General features: G+C 45.7%; 1 protein-coding gene across 1 annotated transcript in view; it reads right to left on the bottom strand.

Moving 5' to 3' along the window:
- Positions 1-23,039, bottom strand: part of PDZD2 (PDZ domain containing 2) — a 236,946-nt gene that overhangs the window by 79,402 nt on the left and 134,505 nt on the right. Inside the window, 3 exon segments of the mRNA XM_029215898.1 lie at positions 3,976-4,108; positions 7,104-7,246; positions 16,413-16,902. Of these exon segments, the coding sequence (XP_029071731.1) occupies positions 3,976-4,108; positions 7,104-7,246; positions 16,413-16,902 (766 nt within the window).

Here is a 23,039-nt window from a genome sequence, read left to right as displayed (position 1 = left end):
ATGCAGGCGAGATCAGTGAGACCACGTGACAATCCCAAGGACAAATGAGGCACACACAGGAGCCCAGAGCTCTCCTGGGAAATGACACAGCACGTGAGGCCAGGGACCGGGGCTGCAGGGCTGATCTGAGGCCAGAGAAAAGGAGCAATGTGTCCTCTCCTCTTTCCCCCATACCAGCAATTTCTACAAGGAAGGAAACACGTGGAGAGTTTTGATCATCATATTCCTTGGGGGCTGACAGAAAAGAGAATAACAAAAAATACCCATCTTACACAAGGGACGTTACAAACTACTACTGAGTTGGCACCTGGTGACAATGTCGTTTGTTACTAGTTTGATGCAGTTTCCACCTTCAAGGTACCTGAAGCTCATTCATTTTAGATCAGTAATTTGTGAAACCATACTTTTAGACCTTGCCCGAGGAAGGGAAAAAGAGTTATTAATGAGAAAGTGAGTTGAGTCCTCTTCTGGGATGTCAATTCTGCTCAGCTATTAATAGAAAGCTTAAAAAAAGTGAAAGTCCCAACTGCTGAGTAAATTTCACAATAGCCACAGGATGGAATACTCCGGGGCCATAAAAAATGCTGCTCTAGAAATTTATTTCCTGATGTGGGAAGAGTTCTTATAGCATGTTACTTACCGAAAAAGCAGGTTAAAAATAATATGTTAAGAACTGTATTAATAACAGATGTAATAATAAACTGGATGCAACACTGGGTGATAACCATAAAGGAGCACATTTCTCCAAGTGCTCACTGTGACCAACTAGATTGTTCAGAACCCTTTATAGTTCATTGAATCTTCCGAACATCCCGTGAAGCAGTTATTGATTCTCATTGTACAAGTCAGACTTCGAGAGATGTAGTAAGTTGCTCAAGATACACAGGTTTTAAAGGGCTGTGCTGGCACCTGAATGGGACGGGTGGGACTGCCTCCAGGTGCACTGCCTCCTTGTGTTTGATTCCATTTAAAAGAAAACGTGCGTGTATTTGCACACATATATGCGTTCCTGTCTGGAAGGACACACCAGTTAATGGATAGTTATTGTCGGCGGTGTTACAAACATTTTATCTTCTTTCTCTTCTCTCTATTTTTCTGGGCTTTCTACATTAGATATAATGAATACATATTTCTTGTTAATAAAAACCAACAGTGAAACAAAAAAGAGAGAGGGCACGAGAGAAAGCTGTTATTTCTATGCATGTACTTCTAGGAATATCAGAACGAACTTGGACATTCTGAGTTTATTCATTCAACAAAAACTTCCTAAGCTCCTCTGTATACACAAATGACATATTTGTGTGGAAACATGAGACACCCTCTCCAGAAGAAAGTAACTGCTATATCTCCAAAACAATGCCTTAAAGTTTTGTGACAAGGTGACGATTATCTGCAATAATGAATTTAGATATTTTATTACTCCTATATTCAGTAAGTCAAAAGTTCTTTTTCTTTTCTCCCTCTCTTCATATATAAAGACAGAAACAAAGCCTGTGGATGACTTGGTCTTGTGGGATGAAGAAAAGGAAAAGATGCCCAGAGGTGCCTAAAGATTGACTTCTTGTTTCTCCTCCATGGATGAGCACCTTGGATGGTGTAGATTAAGTTCAGGAACAAACAGGAGGCAGCTGCCGTAACAGCGTACTGCCTACTTGTAAATGGAGCAAATGGGAAGGAGTCGCAACTCTGAGGACTGGGTCAGCCTTAGGGCCATAGCTCAGGACTGCCGGCCAAGAGTCAACGGATTGAAAACCAGAATGGACGCTTGTTCCTCAGCTCTGGATGCCGCTCAGTCCTACAAAGACCCCAGCAAGTGTCCCTAAATGTCCAGGCCTCTGGCAGGAACGCATTACCTTTTTCTAATACCATTGACTCTGGTGTCCTTTATATCTCATGCGACTAAGGGGCAGCATGAAACTCTGAAGTCCAATGAACCCAGGTGAAACTTGCTTCTGTCACCCACTGCTTGTGTGACCTCTGGGCAAATTAATTAACCTCTTAGATTTTAGCTTCATCCTCTGAATAAAATGAATGAATGGCTCTCTCATGGGATTTAAGAATTAAATGAGACAGTAGGTACGAACTGCCTGGCACCCAGTGGAACCCAATACATGTGAGTGTCTTTCTTCCTTCAAGTCAGTGAGTGAAAATATTGGTCAGACTCCAAAATTTGTTTTCAAAAATCTCATGTGTGCCCCTTAATTACCCGTGAGTGGCCCCTTTTTGTTTTTATTTTCTTTGTGTAGTGTGTTTGTGGATAATGGCTGACTTTGAAGAGACTTCTCTTCCTCATTTTCCAACTAGCAGGAGAAAGAAGTGAGCACAGAAATAAAGGTTTGGGGGACATGGTATACCACCTGTGCAGAACCCCTGTGTTCTTAAGCTGCAGGCTGTGGGGAGGTGGGCCGTGCAAAGATAGGACCGTGTGTGGTACGTGCGTGCGCGCGCGCGTGTGTGTATAAGAACCAGTAATGCTTTCCAAACTCCCACCACATCTGGCCAAATGAGGAATTTGTTTCTCCTTCCCTCACAGCCTTTCCCTCCTTGTGGGATTCACCAGGCTGACCAAGAACATCCCTAGCTTTGCTCCTTCCCCACCCCTAGGGAGGGGATGCCCCACGGCATCTCTGGGAGGGGAGGAGGGGGCCTATGAATGGAGAGTGTCTCAACTCCTGTCTCCAGGGCCTCAGTGTCAGCTCTTCCTGCCAAGTCTTTGCCAAGGCTCTATATTCTGGTTGGAAGCCTAAGGGTCTAGCTCAGGGACTTGGGGTAAACGGTATAAAGGGAGGAAAGCCGATTTTTCAGGTGGCTCAAAATACTCTTCTCATCTATTTATCAAACACTTCCCAAATAGGCAATAGACCGTGCAATCTAAGAAAGAAAACATATAAAAACCTGTAGATGCTGGGTTTAAAAATCGCATCAGGGATAACCGGGGGAAATCAGCCATCCTGTCAAGAGCGTATTGCTGCAAATGATTAAGGACTGGGGGGCCTCACACCCGTTCTCCCCTCAGCTAGCACTGGGATACGCCCGTGGCTCCACTGCACAAGCCCCCGAGTCCTGTGGGCCCCTCCCCGGTCTCAACAGCAGCACCATCTCAGCAGACAGTGGAGCAGATCCCAGACAGCCCAGTTCCTCCCCTCTTGCCACACGGCTGAGGCATCCTGCCGCCTCTACCCAGTTCTCTAAGGCTGGCGAGACCCCGGGGAGAAAGCAGATGGGGACCCCGCACATCAGCACTACTTTTACATGCTCCGGGGGTGGGGGTGAAAGAAGTCCCAGCCCGAGGCTGGGTGACGAAGAAGGGGCAGCGAGACGGAGGGGACAAGACAGAAACCACTGGGGGTCAAGAACCAGGGTCCCGGTCGCACTGCCGGCGGCAGAATCAAGGCCTCCTCGAGACGGGAGCCCCCGCGGAAGCTCTGCCTCGCTGGGTCATTTGTAAAACTGAGGAGGAAGAGGGCGGGGGTGTGGCGGGACAAGCGGGGTTCACGAGGCTTCTTCCAGCACCGACACCCTGTGCTGCGGGGGGGCCCCGGCAGCCCGTAGCCTGCCCTTCCGTTGGGACCTGGAAGATGCGCATCTCCCGCCCCCCTCCCGCCCCTGCTGTCCCACTGACTTCCACATCTCCTCCTTGGTTTCCCCCTGGACCAGTTGCTACTCTGTCCACCCTGTCTTTCCTCCTACCCTCCCATTCTTCCCTTTTCCTTAGTCCTGTTATTGCTTTTCCATCTCCTAGATATACCCATAAAGACCCTTCAAGGAAGGCAAGATGATTAAATGCCCTTTAGCTCAGGGTCCCTTGTGGGCTCGCACCGTAGAATCATGGCTGTTTGAATGGCCCAAGGTAAAGGCAAGTACGCATATGCGTGTGTATGTGGGGTGGGGGTGGGGTCGTACATGGGGAGGGCTCGAAACCAAATCCACCGCCACCATTTAAAATATTCTACAAAACAAACAAAAACCACCTACCTTGCTGGCCACCACCAGCTGAACCACTCCGGTGGCTGAGCGAAGAATGGCCACAGCTTCCTCGTGGGAGAGCCCGACTAGTAAGTGACCATTGATTACCAGCAGCTCATCTCCTAAGGACAGTCTGCCATCCCTGAGGAAACGGAGATGGGAAAAAAAATCCCTCGTCAAAACATTCTGGGCTGGAGAAGGGCCATCTTCCTGGAGCTGGGGAGGGCTGTTGAGAGGGGACAGTTAAAAATGGGCTAAAGAGGAGAAGGGACAGCTGGAGACAGCTGGGATGGGACTGCTTCATCCTTCCGTCTGCCCAGTTAGGGGAGTGACGAGCTTCACGATTTCAGATGGTCGTTTAGTAACAAGCACCATCTCAAGTTACCACCCTATCCCACATCAGCGGCAACGAAACGTCTTCCATCCAAGTGGAGATGTGATAGAGGAACCGAGGCCCCAAGGCTTTCGGATAGTCATTCTTTCCTCTAGTCCTACCTGCCACCCTGCCCTTGAGACTGAGTCATCATCTGAGTCTCTGAGCTGAGCCCCAAAAGAGCGAAGGTATCCTAAGCTCACCAGGAATCCTTCTCTAACCCACGTCCCTCTCTCTTCCTAGGTGACACAGCCTTGCCCAGATTTCCCCTGTGGCACCTGTGGCACCACACCATGTGTGTCTGTAACCCCGCCCCCAAGAGTTAGAGGGCCTTGAGGGTAAAGTGTCACAATGCCTCCTTCTTCTTTGTGTCCCTACCGCCAAGCTTCATAAGCAGAAGGATGAACAGAAAAATGAACAAAGAAACTGCCTAAGTTACTGCTTGCTGTTGTACGTATCAGACCTGGTGTACCACACAGGCGTACAAACATGTTCTATTTCTTTATTTCCTTTAAATTAAGTGAATGACCTGGAGTTTCCTTCTCACTGGGCTGGCAGGAGGCCCAGTCATCACGGGGTCTGCCTGCCCTACAGTGGGTCAAGGGTGGCAGACTGTTACAGAGCACCGGGCAGGTCCCGTCAATCATGGTGGGTTAACAGTGTGTGGGTTCCAACTGAGCCTCCAATGGCCTGGTCTCCCATGATCCCAAAGCAGTCAGAGGCTTTTCATCTCCATCGCTAAATATGGGATGGGAAATCTGGTGAGGCTGAGAGACCCAAAGCCCAGGATTCCACCATCCCCTCTGAAGGCTTTACATCGGCATCCAGGATTGGGTGGGGCCCATGCTTGTCTCCAACACTCCCAGATTCACCCCACTCTGTTTCTCTCTAATCTGTGGACTCTCTCCTCCTTGCTTTGTTTCAATGAATTGACCAAGTTCTCTATCCTCCCCCCTTACCAGTCCCTCTCTGTGTCCTCTAGGGCATGCATCATAATCTTTTCTATGAACCTAGGTTTTAACAGAAGACAGGAGGCACCAGAGACTCTGAGAGCCTCTGCTTTCTGTTCTTCAAAAGTCCCTAAAGCAGAGAAAGGCTAAGAACCCCGGGCTGTTGCTCAGGATGGAAAGAGAATGGAAGAGGAAAACCACAGAGAACAAGCAAACTGGAACATCAAAGAGGTATGTGGGTGGGCACTCTGGAGGAAAGGGATTCAGGAATACAGGAGAACGTAGTGGTTTGGGCCAGCGTCCCTGGGCTTACTTCTCCACACCACCATCAAGATCACCTCTGTCCCTGTTCCTTTTTAATCCCACATTTCTCATCTCCAGTTATTAACTAGAATGCCCCACATATAAATTAAATACCCAGACACATACACACATACACACACACACACCACACACACACACACATCTAAGCTAAAGCTGTAAGAAAATGGTGAGACCCACTAGAAATAGCTCACATGGAAAATAGGAAAGAACAGTTCTACATAAGCTCATCTCTGAGCACAGGAATTTCCTAATTGCCAACTTTCCAAAGACAGACTAGAACCTGAAACCTAGGACTAATGGGAAAATGGCTATCTCATGAGAGTTCCTTAAAGCATCCATCATTTGGGAAGTGTAATGATGCTCTTCTGCATACAAACCATCTAAGGTCTTAATCTTTCAATAATTACTGCCACCCAGATAACTGACGCCTGCAGTTAATCTTATTTCTACTTGCGTTATCAGGATCGTACTCTCTACTTAGGGGACTGATGAGCATGAAACACTTTGATAGTTTGTGCCCTGGTCCTCTCTTCGGTATTCTGTTCCTCAGACTAAATACTTTGAGCTCCTTCAACTGTGGCTCATGAGATACATTTCTGAGAGCTCCCTCGGTCTGGAGCAGGCCAGTACTGCTCTGGTTTGCCAACTCCCCCTTAGCGTCAGGGTACCTGGACTGAACACTGATTCCAGACTAGATTCACCTCCCTCATCAGTGAAACTCTACCTCTATCCACCTACTGTATATGTATGGACATCCAACATATATACGCGTCCCACTGTGCTTTGCAAACAGTAGATGCCCTATGTATACAGAAGCAATTAGCTACATGGCATTAGCTTACATTTGGGGACGGCTACATCCCTCTAACTCAACATGGACTTCTTCTTTGACATGCTCTGCCTAAGCACTGTCCCTCTTCCTACTTCAGATGACTGTCCAGGTTAAAAAAGAAGCTTTACAGTGTGAATTGTTTTCAGGTCACAAGGAGAAAATTCACATTTATTTTTCCCCCTCCACATCTGCATGGCAGAGACACACATATCTAAGTGTGTATCAAATCTGGATAGACCCGACGAATCCAGACACGGCACACGAACTGTGGTCACATTTAAACCCCATCACTTTCCCAAGTCATCAGCCATATTCTCATGGGAGTGACGATGTCAGGGATGTGGTGTTCCAATGCGTGGATAAGGAACCACGTGTCACAAACATCCCGAAAGTCAGGATAAGTAACATTCACTTGACACTCAAACTGGATTAGAAAGAAATCTAATCTTTCCTTCATGGTGTGGCAGAGCTGGCAAGAGCCCCAGCAATTAACCACTTCCTGTGCTCAGAGGGGTGTTTAATTAGAACCGCTCGTGCCCGATCTCCTCCTGTGCTCCAGCATCATCCTTGTAAACTGTAATCCCCAGAGTCCCGGCACCCGGGGGAAGGGGAGGGGGGGAAGACAAGGAGGCAGAGAAAGGGAGAGTAATCTAGTCACCTGTGAGCGGCACCTCCTTCCTTCACTTGGGTGACAACGATAGCGTGAGGTGAGCGCTTTGATCCTCGGCCTCCACTAACCTGAATTCCCAGGCCATCCGATTCTTTAAGCAGCTCCATCTTCCATATCCGGCCAACTTCCTCCTTGGAAGAAAAAGTGAGCAGAATGTGAAGTATCTGGACAGACACGCACCACTGTCAAAGGAGAGGGGAGCGGGGAGGTCCAGCCAAGTATTCATCACTTGTCGACAGATATCGCAGGGGACCACCGATGAGAAAATTCTGTGGGTTGGACCAAAGTCTCGAGCTGGCAGTGCTGCCCAAAACAACCTTCTGTGATAATAGGAGTGTTCTCCTTCTGCACCATCCAATAGGAGCCACCAGCCACAGGTGGCTATCGAACACTTGAAGTATGGCTGGTGGCAACGGAGACACTGAATTTTTAATTTCATTTCATTTTAATTAAATTTAATTAGCCATCTGTGGCTAGTGGCAATGACATTGGACAGCACAGCAAAAGTGATTTGCGAATTTCCTGACCAGGGTCCTGTTAAGTAAAGCTTTTCTGCCTGGAACCCAGGTACCACTACGTGTGTAAATACTGGCTGTGCCTGGGTTCCTTTTATTTACAACGGCTACTAATTGATAAAGGAGGATGAAAGGAAGACAGAGCTAGGTCTTGGTGCCAGGAGACTTCAACTAGTTTGAGCCAAGCTCTGCCACCTGGTACTTACGAAAGTCACATAAGGCCTGAATACCTCAGTTTCCTTGCCTTTAAAGGGACTTCCCTGGTGGCGCAGTGGATAGGACTCGGTGCTACCAGTGCAGGGGGCCCAGGTTCGATCCCTGGTCAGGGAACTAGATCCCATATGCATGCCACAACTGGAAGCTCGGATGGCGCAGATGGGGAGCTGACGAGCTGCAACTGAGGAGCCCCGGAGCCACAACTAAGGAGCCCAGCTGCTGCAGCTGAGACCTGGTGCAACCAAATAAATATTAGAAAAACCCGAAAACAAACAAAAAAAACATATAACTCTTTAAAAAAATAATAAAGTGGGGTTAAGTATTAATACTTCCAGGTCTGATGTTAGGATTAAAGGAGACATTTATGGAAACAGGCAGCAGTGCTCCTGACATCTAGTAGATACATAATAAATGTTGATAGGTAACCACGTATGACTTACACTGCATATCATATATGTTAAAAACATCATATTGAATTGAATCTCAAACTTCCTTAAAATATATGAATGAGATCTTGGGTAGGAGAAACCAAAACAGGAAATTCACCGATGAATTTGTGATCAAATTCTGCACACACTGGTCAGTATACTCTTTTTTTTTTAAATTAATGTATTAATTTATTTATCTATGGCTGTGTTGGGTCTTTGTTTCTGTACGAGGGCTTTCTCTAGTTGCGGCAAGCGGGGGCCACTCTTCATTGCGGTGCGCGGGCCTCTCACTATCGCGGCCTCTCTTGTTGCGGAGCACAGGCTCCAGATGCGCAGGCTCAGTAGTTGTGGCGCACGGGCTTAGTTGCTCTGTGGCATGTGGGATCTTCCCAGACCAAGGCTCGAACCCGTGTCCCCTGCATCGGCAGGCAGACTCTCAACCACAGCGCCACCAGGGAAGCCCCAGTATACTCTTTAAATGAATTTAAAAATGCTTCAACAGCTATAAAAATCTATCCCTTTTACTTTATTTATTTATTTAGGCCACGCCACAGGGCTCGTGGGATCTTAAGTTCCCCAACCAGGGATTGAACCTGCGCCCTCGGCAGGGAAAGCGCGGAGTCCTAACCACTGGACCTCCAGAGAACTGCCAAAGATCTATCCTTTTCAAAAACTAATAAAGGTGTCTAAGTCCTCTTGACTGCTAGTAGCTTTTCTGCTCTGGTTTATTCTCCATGTGACTCCGTATTTCACTCCAAGGACACAAGCATACACCCACTGCAAAATGTTTGATAATTGGCTGCTCAGAGAAATGAAAGCAAAAGCTTCTAAAGTGATTTATTTGGGAGTCTGACTTTAGGCTCGTCCCAAAGTCCTTGCTGGCTCCAGGTATATAAGTAGGGGTCACAATGCATTCCTCAATTTATAAAAGAAAAGCTATGTGTTTTCTTCGTTCATCGTGAAGGTCCAACGGAACTGTAAAGGTCCAATACAGACAAAGCCAGCATCTCCCTAAAAATAGGCAACCTGCCCATTCAAGCTGCTTGCAAAAGAGGAAAAATGTGAAGCCTTTAGAAAATCTGAAATGCGTACTGTCAGCAACTAAAATGCAACGGTAAAAAAAGCAGATGTTGGACGGTCACTAATGTGCAGCAACAGGAACGTCTAGGGAAATTATTGCCAGACAGAGACCTGCTGGGCCCTACACTTCTCCTCGCCCAGTGTGGCTCACGGGGGCTCCATGACTCCAACAATACGCCGTGGTGCCAGCTGTCTCCTCCGTCCACTGACCACAGGCCCATGAAGCCTGTTTGGCCAAATGTAACCACAGAAGTCACTGGCGTTTCTCCCACAGTAGTTCATGAACTTGTCAACGATCCCTACACCATCCCATCGTCTCACTTTGGACTCCCTGGGTTTTGGTTGGTTGCCTCTGACCTCTGGAACACCTTTCTCTCTTTCCCATTCAGAAACAGCCTGCCTGGCCTTCAGAGTCTCTCACAGCTCCACGACTTCCAAGAGGCCATCCTTGAGAATCAGTGCTACCATGAGATAGCAACCTTCAGTGCTTCCACTACACGAGACCCTGTGGCTATCGGAGGACTCGGAAGAGAACAAAGGCAAGGTGCTCTGGTTAGCCATTATCCTGGCGTGCTGGGCATCCCACACTGGCACATGGGCCAGCCCTGTGGCTGCTTCCCTGGGCCTCACGGTGCAGGTAACAAATGAGAGTCGACGGTGGCTTGACTTTTTTCCTTGGAAGACATGCCATGGCTCCTGGGGTCTTGAAGATGTGAGACAGTGTTCCTCCCTCTCTCAGTACAGAAAATCTGTAGAACTCTTTCCCAAGAACAACACGGACCATTATGAGAGCCCAGAAATAAGAAAACCCCTTTGGTTTTAGCCCAAATTAGTTAAAACCTATCCATCCCTATTACTAGCTACACCATCATTTTCTCCTGTCCTACCCTCCTTTTGCTAATCAGAACATGTTAAGTATGGTTCACAGAGGATGTGACAATACGAGATACAATTCTTTCTGATTTTTAAATGCTTTAGAAATAGTACTTGTGACAAGAAACATGCAAAACTACATTCATGGGGAAAGAAGAATGGCCTAAATGTTGACCCTGACAGAGGAGTTAAAGACAAGAGCACCCACACGCCCACTCCACACCCCTGCCCCTGCCCAAGATGCACACAACTAGTTAAAAGCAAAACAAAAACAAAACACATATCTAATAGAATATGTGTTTACACATACAGCCCCCAACTACACTAGTCTAGAAACAGATTTTCTTTTATCCAATAATATGATTTTCCCTCGACAACAGAGTAGAAACTATAAGGGGAGAATTCAAAGAAAATGATGCAAATTTCCTCACCCTGGAATTTCTTGATCATCTAATGAAGGAGTTCTGAGGAACACAAAGAGAGGCAGAAACAGGAAGAGGCAGATGTTATCGGTCTCAATTGTACAATTGTCAGTAGTAAATCTAGCTGCCTACAGCTGAAAGCAGCGTTCAGTTAAAAATAAAATCAGTGTCTAAAGTTTATTAGCCTAAAGCTGGCACTGGCCAAAAACCAACAGGCCAACTTAAAAACAATAAATATCAAGTATATTTCCAACTGCCTCCTTACAATTCCACTTAGGTATCCACTACACACACCAGTAGGGTCAAAACAGGACTCTCCTTCTTTCCCATCTCAGTGGGAATAGCAACATCATCTACTCAAGCTTAAGAGGATATGCAAACCCACAACCCATGAATTGTCTTTGATTTATCCTTCTATTTCCTACACCTAAACCATGAGTGAGATCTAAACGCTCTATTTGCAAAACAGATCCACATTCATCTACCTCTGCTTTTCTTCCCTGACACCACCCTTGTCAAAGCCACCAGCATCTTTAGCTTGGGTTATCACAATGGCCTCCAATCTGGTCTCCCTTTTTATGCTTTACCTCTCACAAGCCACTATTATCCATTACGCATCTAGGGTAAGTGTTAACAAATATATATATATATCATGATGCACTCAGCTTAAACCTTTCGACAGCTCCCCACTAGACTTAGAATAAGGTCCGCACTCTTTGCAATGGACATGAACCTTTGTAATCGAGTCCCATCCACATCTTCCACGTCACCTCCTAGTCCTGTCCCCAGCACTCACTGTGCTGCAGTCTCTCTGCTCCTGGAATATTCTATCATTCCTGTCTTACAGCAGCTGCATGTGCTGGTTCCTCGCCGGAAACATTCTGCCCCCATATTTTGCAGGGTTGCCCTTTCCTGACACTCAGTCTGTAGCTGAAACATGGCCTCTTTAATGAGGTCTTTTGCCGACAACACCCAATATCAATTTGCCCCCTGCCCATGTCACTGCAGGGCCATCTTTCAGGTCACTGTTTTACTTTATTTATCATACTTATGGTCAGCATCTAACATTCTGATTTATTTTCTTATTTATTGCTTGTGGCCCCTTATACGTGACAAATGCCGCAGGACAGGAACTTTATCTCTCATTTACAAATGGGTTCTCCAGCAGCTAGAACAGTGCCTAGCACATAACAATACTGCATAAATGTCACTGAATTAACAAATAGAGAATGTTTATCCACTAATCCTAGGGTTCTTCAAAGTTATTGAGACTGACGTTAAGAAGTTTACCCAGATGGGAGACCTGCCTGTTTGCCAATGTTCAGCGTGTGAACACAGATCCAGTTGTAGAGATGATTGAGTTCTGAAACAGATCCTGTCTAGACAGAGGGCTTGGGCCTTTGCTTCCTTTTACATTGGCTTAAAGGGCAATGAGACTTTGTCAGCCTGTTGAGAAAAAGCCAAACCATGCAAAATTGGACGCTACGGACGTCTGTATTAATGTTGTCAGAGTGCTACCCTTTCCTGTAAACCGCCAATTACTGTGTGAGCTCACATGTGCATCTCTTCACAAAGGCAGAGGGATTTATTTACCAAAACAGGGGTGGTGCATTAAAGGGAGCGGCCTCGGCAGCATTTAAATGACCTCATCTGCTAGAACCCAAAATAAAATTTTACAACAGCATCTTTGCCCCAAATGTGAGAAGACACATCATCCAACTAGAATTTCACTGCAGTAAATGCTCTGGCTCCAGTTGCAGACCTATTTTGAGACTGTTTGCTTATCCCTTCTTACTTAGAATGATCAGTAAGAAATGAAGAAACATGTCATCATAATGTCAGAGTTGAAATCCCGTAGTCATCAGACCAAAATGCTCAGTTTGTAGGTAAGAAAACTGAAGCTTCGAGAAAGGATGTGGCAGCCTGAAGGCCACGGAGCTGGGAAGGGAAGAACCAGGGCTGGAACTCGGTGCCCCATCTCTCAGGCCTGGGGCTGCCCCATGCCTTCATTGATAAATAGCTACAGAGCACCTACAGGTGCAAGGCGCTGAGCTGGGACCGAGAGAGCAAAGGCTCAGAGGCAAGAGTGAGCATGGCCTTGTGAAAAAAACGAACTCAGCCAAAGACAGGGAGGAAGAAAGCAGTGACAAATGGGGGCAAAGCATTAATCAGGAATCAGGTAATGAAAGGGCCTCACATGCTACGTCAAGCCAAGGTATCTGGGTATTACCCCAAGGGCAAAGTGGGCCACCAAATGGTTTAAGCTTTAGCGCACATGCGTGTGTACATGTGCGTGCATGCTCGCGCAGTAAGATCTGCTCTTTAGAAAGGTCCCTCTGGTTGCAGGGGGGACAGTGGGTGATGGGATGAAAGTGGGAGCAGTGAGACGGGTGGGAGACTACTGTGACCACACAGGTGAGAAATGAGAGCAGCCTGGCCCTGACCTAAAGCTGCTGGAGGGAGCACAGAGAAGTGGAGCAGACAGAGATCCTGAAGGGAGCAGCAGTTGACAGGATTGGTGGCTGACAGGATGCGGTGTAAGGGAGAGGGCAGCGTTCCTGCTGACTCCATGATGCCAACTGTCCCAATTTGCCTGGGTGAAGGCGTTTCCCAGGATATGGGGCTGTCAGTGCAAAACCAGGGAAAGTTCTGCACAAACCAGGGCTAGTGGTCACTAGTTGAATCTCAGGTTTCTGGCTTCGGCAGCTTTGTGGATGGTGAGACCTGGAATGTTGGAGCAGGCTTGGTGGTGCGGGAAAGCAATGCATCGAGTTTCAGGCATGATATGAAATATCTAAGTTTGGAGACATCCTGTACGTGGTTGGTAGAAAGCTCGAGGGCTCAGGAGAGAGGTGAAGGTAGACATGCATTTAGGAGACATTACCATGTAGAAGGATATAAGTTCACCCAGAGACCATGGGGACTTCCTAGAAGAGGACCATCCTCCTGCTGCCTCTGCTTGATACAAACATCAGGGACCACCCAGGAGAAGCCCTCAGTGTGATTCTCCTTCTGAGTTTCACATACTTTCCTGCAGGTTCAGACCCGGGGAAGCCTTTCTGAGATCTCTGCTGAACCACTTACAGGAAAGAGGTCTGGTACTGCACAGGGTGGATTTTGGGTACTAGGGTAAGACCACAAATGGACCCATAGACACACACACCAGCTGTGAATAAACTCTCCTGACTGGCAAACGGTAGAATTCTTTTTTTTTTTCATTGTTACGTGACTAAGTTTGGTTGTATTCGCCTTCACCATGCAGCATTACAAAAATACACATTATGTATACGTTGCCTTGGATGAGTAATGATCTTTACTAGACAGAGAGTAAGGAATTTTGAACTCATTTCTAAAATTGCTTATCTATGTCCTAGGAGATTCTTGTGCTTTAGAAGATGGGCCCAACTTTTTAAAAAATTAATCTGTTCGCATGTGTATCATTATGTGTTAATACTTTACAGAAACAAGCCATTTTTTAAAAGGAGATATTTGTTAAAAGGAAATATGTTTCCTATAGGTCCGTTAAGGCAGAACAGAATATAGAAAAAAAGTCTGAGGATTTATTTTCCTGTAAGAAATAACAGTCTATGAAAAAGAAGTACCTGACAAATAAAAATGGTCTGAATGATTATAAGCCTTGTCTGTAATTTATTAAGTCTTTGTAGATATATTAAATCATTAAGAAAGCAGAAACGGAACAACGCTGACATGTCTAATCTCCCATTATTCAAATGGAATGGAATTTTACCCCAAGGCTTAAGAGGTAAATAGCTAATTTTTGTTTTTCTGGAAATTCCATTTTAGCATGACCTTGGGCTCATCCTGAAGTAAAAATATAAATCTATTCATACCAAGAACCTAAGCAGACTTCTGTTAGGTCTCCTGGTCCCAGTTTGGGTGACGCCAGGGTGTGGAGGAAAGCTATGAAGGTCTATTTCTTGCCAACCCTATCGATCCCAGGTAAATACATCTAATGAGGCCATTTCTGGGGTTGAAGAGGGTACTTAAATATTCACGCCTGAGAAGGTGTGTGGCCCATTCTGACTTTCTAAGACCAAAATTACAATCCAGGGTCAGTCGTCAGTCTATAGATTTAGAACAGTTATGAAGAATTCCAGATGGCAAGTCTCTCCTTGCTATAGGCATGGGGTTTCAAAAAAAAAAAAAAAATCCCCAAGGTAATAGATCATGGTTTGGTTTTTTTCACCCTTCATTTGTATCTTCTTGGACATTTGACCTTGAGTACAAAAACCAGGCAAAGGAACTCTGGTATGTGCAGTCTTAAGAGAGTCTAATCCAGAAATTCAAGTTTTTGTTATTGCCTTCAATCAGGATGAGTAGAGGATGGTATTCTCTTACAAGTCTGGTGTGGCATTTTTTCTTTTAAAATCATTCCAAATAATTCCCACTGTGTCCTAGACCAGGTGAAAACCTATTCTTTGGACTGAATGTGTGAGATTCCACCCTAAACTTCGGTACCTTAACACTTCAAAATGAACCAGTACTACCCATTTGTTATTTTCACCTTAAGCTTTCTGCATATTCACAACCATCAGGAGGAAAAAAATCACATCAACATAGAGTATTCACTGATAATATTATACACATTATAATATTTTTATTGCCCTTAATCCTTTTTTGGGGGGAGGGGCATAAAACTGGTAGAAAACCATTAATAGAAACATTAATTTTTTTCTTCTCATTTGTTTGTAAATTCCATCTACAAATATACCTTCTCTGTGTAAGGCTTTATGATGATCACCCAGCTCCTCAAATGAAGGAACATGGTCCCTTAAGAGAAGGATTATTTTGATTCTTCTCAACCCATTATACAGATTGGCTACAGTTGCAGAAATATGCATGAAATAGCCTTACTAGAAATTACATTCACTCCTAGGGCACCACTTCCCAGGCTGCAAAGCTGAACTCGATACTTCCTCTGTGCCCATTTTCCATCCTTCCAACTTCCTCTTTCATCCTTAGAGGGCCTCTCCTGAGTCAGAAAAGAAACCAGTCAGGAACCATCTAGCTAGTTACTGCTTTGTTAGGAACCCAGAGGAATACCTGGCCAGGAGGATTCTTGGAACAAGCACGCTGACCCTAAAGAAATGTAACTTAACAAGAGAGTGTTGGTTATAATGGGGGAGACGATATGAGGCTAGAAGCGTGTCTATCACCATTCAGAACTAGACCACATCTGCTTTGCCTTTAGGTGAGGGTAGCTCTGACCATCACAGCTGGATATCATAGTATCAGAGATTTCTGTGAAGTTTCCAAACTTCACTGGAATTCAGCAATATAATAATACCATCCCATGAAAATGTCACTGGTTTTGAAATGTTAAAAATAAAAGCAGATGCTTCCCTGCAGGTTGGACATCCTTCCTGTGTAATACCAAGGCTTGGATATTTATGCTATCAGTGGTCACCAGGAATTCTTGGCCTTGCAGTGGCAATTCCACTGGTGACAGCAGTGATAAATAATGATGCAGTTCAAGTACTTTATCTGGGCCTCATATGACTCAAATTATACCACAGAAGGCTTGAATTTTCCACTTAGGATCACTCGACTAGCTCTTTATTTAAGTGTGATAAAATGACTTGGTTTTTTTGTTGTTATTGTCATGTCCTATGATCATTTATCTTAATAAATCTTTCAGTTTCTAAATGCAAGGTCATCTTAGATGTATTTTCCAAACCTTAAATGCAACTGCAAATAACATTTCATTGAAAATTCAGGTTCTACCACCAAAGCAAACCTTACCCGTGCCAGGCAGTCGCTGGATTGGAAGTCTGTCTTCCCAGATTTTGAGAAGCGGCGTCTGTCATTGCTTGTGGGCAGAGGGGCGTCCGCCTTTGCAATCTCTTTGTCTAATTCCGACCTCTCTAGATGGGATCCAGCCACCTCCTTGAGCGAATCTGGGCCATTTTCTAGCTCAAAAACATGACCGTTTCCCAGTTCAGGGTCCAGGCCATTGTCTAGTTCAGACACAGGGTCACTGTCCAACTCACAGCCAGCGCTGCTCTTGGATTCTTCAGTGGCTTTGTGGGTAGAAGGCCTGGCAATGACCGCAAACTGTCTTGCTCTTTTCCCCTTTTTCACAGTTCGGTCCCCCAGCTCCAAGGTAGGCGTCTCTCCTGGTTCGGAGCTGTTGCTACTGTTGCCGTTATAAGGAGAATGGACTTGGTGCTTGAAGCGGCGCAGCATGATCAGGTAGATGAAGCCGCCATTCCAGCACTGCTCAGCCAGGTAACTGCAACGGACACAGGGGGGTCAGAGAGGGGCTGGTTAAAACCCTCCAAACATCCTCCAAGAACAATGCAGCGGGTTGACGCATCTGATGGCCCACACAGGACCCCTGTGACTAAAGTCCTGGCCAAGTGATTGAGGCACTAAGCTTCTTAAAGAGGCTGCGCACTTCACTCACTCTTTTAATCTATTTAATTGTTGATGCTAAAAATAACCCCCAAACAAACCAAAAAACCACCATGAACTGGAAATGACTCATGAGAGTACCCTACGAAGGTAGTCAGAGAAGGATTTTTCTATTAACAGAGCCAATCCGAACATACCATTAAAAAAAAATTATTCTCCATTCACTCAACAACTTGTTACATCAGAATGATGCCAGCTCCCCATTCATAACGTTCTGATGGGATAGCACTGCGAGTCCCCAGGGGGAAATGGATAAAATAGATTGGGGGAAATGTACAGTTCTGCTCACAGGATCAAAAAATGAACTGCGGGCTTCCCTGGTGGCGCAGTGGTTGAGAGTCGGCCTGCCGATGCAGGGGACACAGGTTCGTGCCCCGGTCCGGGAAGATCCCACATGCCGCGGAGCGGCTGGGCCCGTGAGCCATGGCCGCTGAGCCTGCGCGCCCGGAGCCTGCGCTCCGCAAGGGGAGGGGCCACAGCGGAGAGAGGCGGGGAAAAAAAAAAAAAAAAAAAAAAAAAAAAAAAAATGAACTGCATGATGCAAACTATTATATATAGAATAGAGGAAAAAACAAGGTCCTACTGTATAGCACAGGGAACTATATTCAATATCCTGTGATAAACCATAATGGAAAAGAATATGAAAAAGAATGTATATATATGAATAACTGAATCACTTTGTTATACAGCAGAAACTTAACAGCAGAAATTAACACAACATTGTAGATCAACTACACTTCAAAAAAAAAAAAAAAAAAGCCACAGATTGGAAAGACCCAAAGTGGAAAAAAAAATCAACTGCACAAGAGGAACCTTTGCCTCACAGCAGTTAAAGGCAAAAAAAGATCCTGAGTTGGGGGCGGGTAGAAGGGGTTGGCTGGTATTAAGATGCAGCCAGTAAAGAAGTACAGCAAGTGTGTGCAGCATGAAATGAGGATCAGGTTCATTTCTTGGTGATGGTTCTAGTTTGGTTGTTCATAGCACACGTGAAGTGTCATTTCCAGTCTGGGCATCACATGAAGAGGAACACTGACAAAGTGGAAAACACAGACATAGGGCAACCAGGAGGAAGACAACTGCTGGAAACTGTGGCAACCAGGAATAGTGGGAGGAAGGAGGGATGTTTAGCCTGAGGAAGACGAGGGCCAGGCTCAGTCGTTTTCACATGTATCTGAGGACTGCCAAACACTTAGAAGCAGAAAATCATACAAATGAGATAATGCACGTGAAGCCTGACATACAATGACTCCCCCAGATCTTAAAGAATAACAATAGAACCTCAAACGAGATGAGTAATTAGCGGCATCCAGGACCAGATCATTAAACTTTCAGCAAAGAAAACACTTGTCTCAAAGTCAGGAAGCCAGGCTGGGCTGGATCTCCCACCAGTGCCACCCAAGATAAGGAAGCAGAAACCCCAGATGAACCCAGGGGATGCCCTCACCACTGGGATCTTGCCACATACTACACGTCACTGGTTCCCAAGCAAAGAATGTCAACCACCAAATCCTTAACGAGTCAGACCTGCTTCCCAGCTTCAAGCCCCACAAAGAGAAGGCCTGGGGCTATGTTGCCTACATCTTCAATGCAATGTGGAAAACAGAACTTTTCCCAGTATACCAAACCAGACTTGAGAGCTGGGGCAGTCAGTATGTGGGAAGGGGGCCAGGTCATAAGGAGAGATGACCAGTCGTGTTTGAAATGTACTAAGTTCTGAGCCAAGGGCATATATTCCCCCTACCTAATGGTCAGGGTAATGCAATGACAGCGACTGTCTAACAGAAGAAGAGAACAATTCTGAATTTTTGCCTTGGAGTAAAGTGAACAAGAGAGAAGAGTCCTCAAACATCAACCAAAGCTAGTAAAAACTTTCTTTGATCCTGGGCTATAAGCCATGGTAATGAACTTACACATAAAAACCAGGTGGATAAAAGATACTGTACAGGCTTCAGGTTGTTCTGTGAACTACAGTGAGATGAAGAGGCATGAAGACCTTTCTAGACTGGAATCTAGAAATTGAAAATTAATCCTGGTTCTCTGCACCATTTTTCTACAATGTTTAGATTTTACGTTTTGAATTGTGTATTTTTTTCCATACTGGATAAAATCTTTTAAAGATATAAAATCACAAGCGTAATTAGCCAGGTTGTAAGGGTTTCCTCTGAACAACCACTACTATTAATCCAATACATATGCTCAGATGTTATGAAAAGCAGGATGGGGTAGTAAAAACAGGACCAGGTTGAGAGTTAGACACCCAAGTTTTTGTTATAGCTTTGGCCCAACCACGTAAAACAATGCTAATTACACCAAATTTCCATTGACTGATGAATCGATAGACAAAATACAGTATATCCATATAATGGAATACTATTCGGCAATAAAAAGGACTGAAGTTCATGCTACAACATGGTTGAAGCTTGAAGCATTATGCTAACTGAAAGATGCCAGGCCACAAAAGGCCATATACCATTCCATTATTGGACGTGTCCTGAATAGGCAGATTCATTGAGATAGAAAGTAGATTAGTGGTTGCCAGGAGCTGGGGGGATGGGAGAGAGAGGAGAATTGAGACTGACCGCTAATAGGTACAGGTTTTTTGCGGGGGGTGATGGAAATGTTCTAGAATTAGACAGTGGTGATGGTTGCACAACATGGTGGATATATGAATATACCCACTAAATTGTACACTTTAAAATGATGAATGTGATGTTATGTGAATTATTTCTCAATTAAAAAAAAAATAACAGGGCTTCCCTGGTGGCGCAGTGGTCGAAGAGTCCGCCTGCTGATGCAGGGGACGCGGGTTCGTGCCCTGGTCCGGGAAGATCCCACATGCCGCGGAGCGGCTGGGCCCGTGAGCCATGGCCGCTGAGCCTGCGCGTCCGGAGCCTGTGCTCCGCAACGGGAGAGGCCACAACAGTGAGAGGCCCGCGTACCGCAAAAAAAAAAACCCCAGCAAATGTAATAATATTGGCCAAGTTTTGAATTTATTCTTTGAGTAGATGCTCCTTAAGAACTCTCTTGACAAAAGAAGCAATTGAGGCTCAGAAATATTAACTAAATTGCCCAAGTTCGCATAGCTGCCACTGGTAGACCCAGGTCTATCTGCTTCCCAACCATGCACGTCCTCTGTGCAATTCTGCTTCTTAAATCATTACCGTCCCTGTGCTTCAGTTTCCTCATCTGTACAGTGAAGGTTGTAAATGGATCATCATCTCTAAGTTGCTTTTGACTTCCAGGGATAGGAGGATCAAGCCATCCCCGTGACAAGGATAAAACAAAAACCTGGAAAAACAGAAGCAGTCCTTTTATGTCCAAGTCATCCTAGGCCTCCAAGACGTTAACCATCAACCTGGAAGAGATTTCACCTGGAGAGGCAATTCCTCTAAAACTGCTTTTGGGACTCTACTTTTTGTACTAAAACTCTGGACAACTTGATTTGGTTTGTCCACAGGGACCTTCTTTTCAGTACCAAAAAGGCTGGTCCATTGATTCGGAGTACAAGATCTTGAATATCTTTCCCATCTCTACTCTCACGGGCATTCCAAGAACCTTGGAAGGTTCCATGACTGACAGTCTTGTATTCCTTCAGGATCCACACTCAGCAAAATTACAAAGCAAGAGGAGTTGATCTCTAGTTTTGCACGGTCTCCCTGTCCTTCCCTGGCTTCCTAGCCATAAATAAGATCCTGACGCCTTCAGGGAACTGTATGACAGGTTACTGTATTCCTTCCTGGACACTGCATTTTCTAAGGTCACCCTGAAGGCAAAGTGTAATGAACGAATTACGGACACTGTAGCAAGTTAGTGAAAAAGAGACTATTAGGCAGCCGGTAATTTTCTTACGATTCTTTGAATCACCTTAAATGTAAGGCTGCCACACCCCTCTCCATCTGTATTTAAATGACTTGCCTAGCTTTTCCGGGACCTGGCTGACTCATTCCTACTTCCAAATCCTCTTTTCTGTTTAGTAGGATTCTTACCCACCATTAGGATCTTTAAACTTCAAAGTCAACATCAGAAAAACCAGAAACGAAATACAATCACGTGACTTAGAAAAATAGAAGGTCTCCTCTTCATTAACAACAGGTAGAATTAGCTTTTCAGAAGCTTCTCTACCATATGATTATTTTTTTGGTTTCTTCCCAAAATTTGAAACTGTCCTCTGGCATGTAAAATTACTCACTCAATGCAATTAAAATTTATTTGATTTTGGCCATCCCAGGCTGGCCTTAAGATAAACAAGGAAAGGCCAGAAATGAGGGTCTGAGCTCTAGCCTACAACGCTCCCTCTGGAATGTGTTGTGGTTCTTCATTTCATTCGGCGTTTGCAAGCATCGTGTCTGACTAGATCCCTTCCTCCTCCTTTCCCTCAAAAAGTGCTTTATCCGGGCTTCCCTGGTGGCGCAGTGGTTGAGAGTCCGCCTGCCGATGCAGGGGACACGGGTTCGTGCCCCGGTCCAGGAAGATCCCACATGCCGCGGAGCGGCTAGGCCCGTGAGCCATGGCCGCTGAGCCTGCGCGTCTGGAGCCTGTGCTCTGCAACGGGAGAGGCCACAACAGTGAGAGCCCCCGCCCCGCCCAAAAAAAAAAAAGTGCTTTTTCCAAAGGAAAGTTTAAGTACCTTCTCTGTTTCTTGATGCTGTCATAATTCTGGAGTCTGGGTTCTGCAGGGGCGGGAGCCTGGTAAGGGGATGGAAGGTGAGATTGGATGTTTGGAGGACCTGAAGGGATAGAGCTGCCTGGAGTCTGAAGATCAAGATGGATATGGGGCAGGAGATAAGAGAGAGGCAAAGACAGGAGACATGCTTGAAGGCCAAAGACACCCATTATTTACTCACAGTCTGATTCTATCAAAAGAGGGCTAGAGGGAGGTGTACAATTTTGATATTCGGGACTGTTTTGCCAAAGCCCTTGGAAGGGGCGATCTCCAGGTGCCTCTAGAAATCATCTTGGGGCTCCAGCCATCGATCGCTGGCGCCTGGAGCATGGTGTGAACCCACAGAGGGGTGCCACCAGGCAGAACCGTGGGCACACATGTGCGTGTAACTCAGAAGAACTGGATTGCCATTGCTGGACCCTGGCCTATACTACAGGGGCTTGTATAACTCAGAGAACCCATAAAAGAATTCTGGAACTTTTCACCAAAGCAGCTATTCTTACTTCATCTGAGTATGTCAGGTCCCCAATACAGACAGCAGGAGACTAAACCCTGACTGCAAGAAGATGTTTATAGACAAGTTATTTTATAGGGTCTGAGTTTTCTAGAGCGAGACTAGCTGCTAATAGCCACCCTGTCTAACACATAGGACAAACAGAGATCGATTGTTCTTGCCTATGATTTCCTCTCGCCTAAGAAGTAATGGGAGGCTGAAAAGCTGTTCGTGGTCCTTTGAAAACCTGCTAAGCCTAATTAATCCAGAGGACCGTCTGAGGTTATAAATCTGTAGGTTCCCAGAAAACAACAGGCTGAGAGGAAGTGTTAAATATATAGATTAATTCCCCAGTGAAGTCTTCGCTGGGAAACAGAGGGAGGCAAGTTTGGACAGCTCTCCAGGAGGGGATGGGAAGATGATAAACATCATTTCCCTGAGTCATTTAGGAACTAGGTTCCCCAAGGGTAGTCTCTCTGGGGTGTTGCCTACCAGCTACCTTGAATTTGGGGCACGCTTCTCCCAGATTCTATGACCCTCCCTAGAAAAAGCCAAGCTTTCTTTGGGGGACCTTGAAGGCAGAATTTGGGTGCTGAATATCATGGTGGTAAGAGTGACTGATACCCTTGGTGCGCTCCTAAGGCCCCTTCTGGAGAGAACCCAGTCTCCTTCCTCGCTAGTTCACAGAGGGGAAAGTTAGCTCTGAGCAGATGCAGGAAGATGGGACTCAGGCACCAACGAGGATTTGAAAATAGATCAGCGTCTAGGCCTAGTGTAGACGTAACTAGAACACTGTACT

The sequence above is a fragment of the Monodon monoceros genome, unplaced genomic scaffold (genome assembly GCF_005190385.1).
Source record: "Monodon monoceros isolate NGI ecotype Baffin Bay Population unplaced genomic scaffold, NGI_Narwhal_1 Super_Scaffold_12, whole genome shotgun sequence".
Lineage (NCBI taxonomy): Eukaryota > Metazoa > Chordata > Mammalia > Artiodactyla > Monodontidae > Monodon > Monodon monoceros.
The sequence above is the reverse complement of the archived record's forward strand: the minus strand, read 5'-3'. Positions and strand labels throughout refer to the sequence as shown.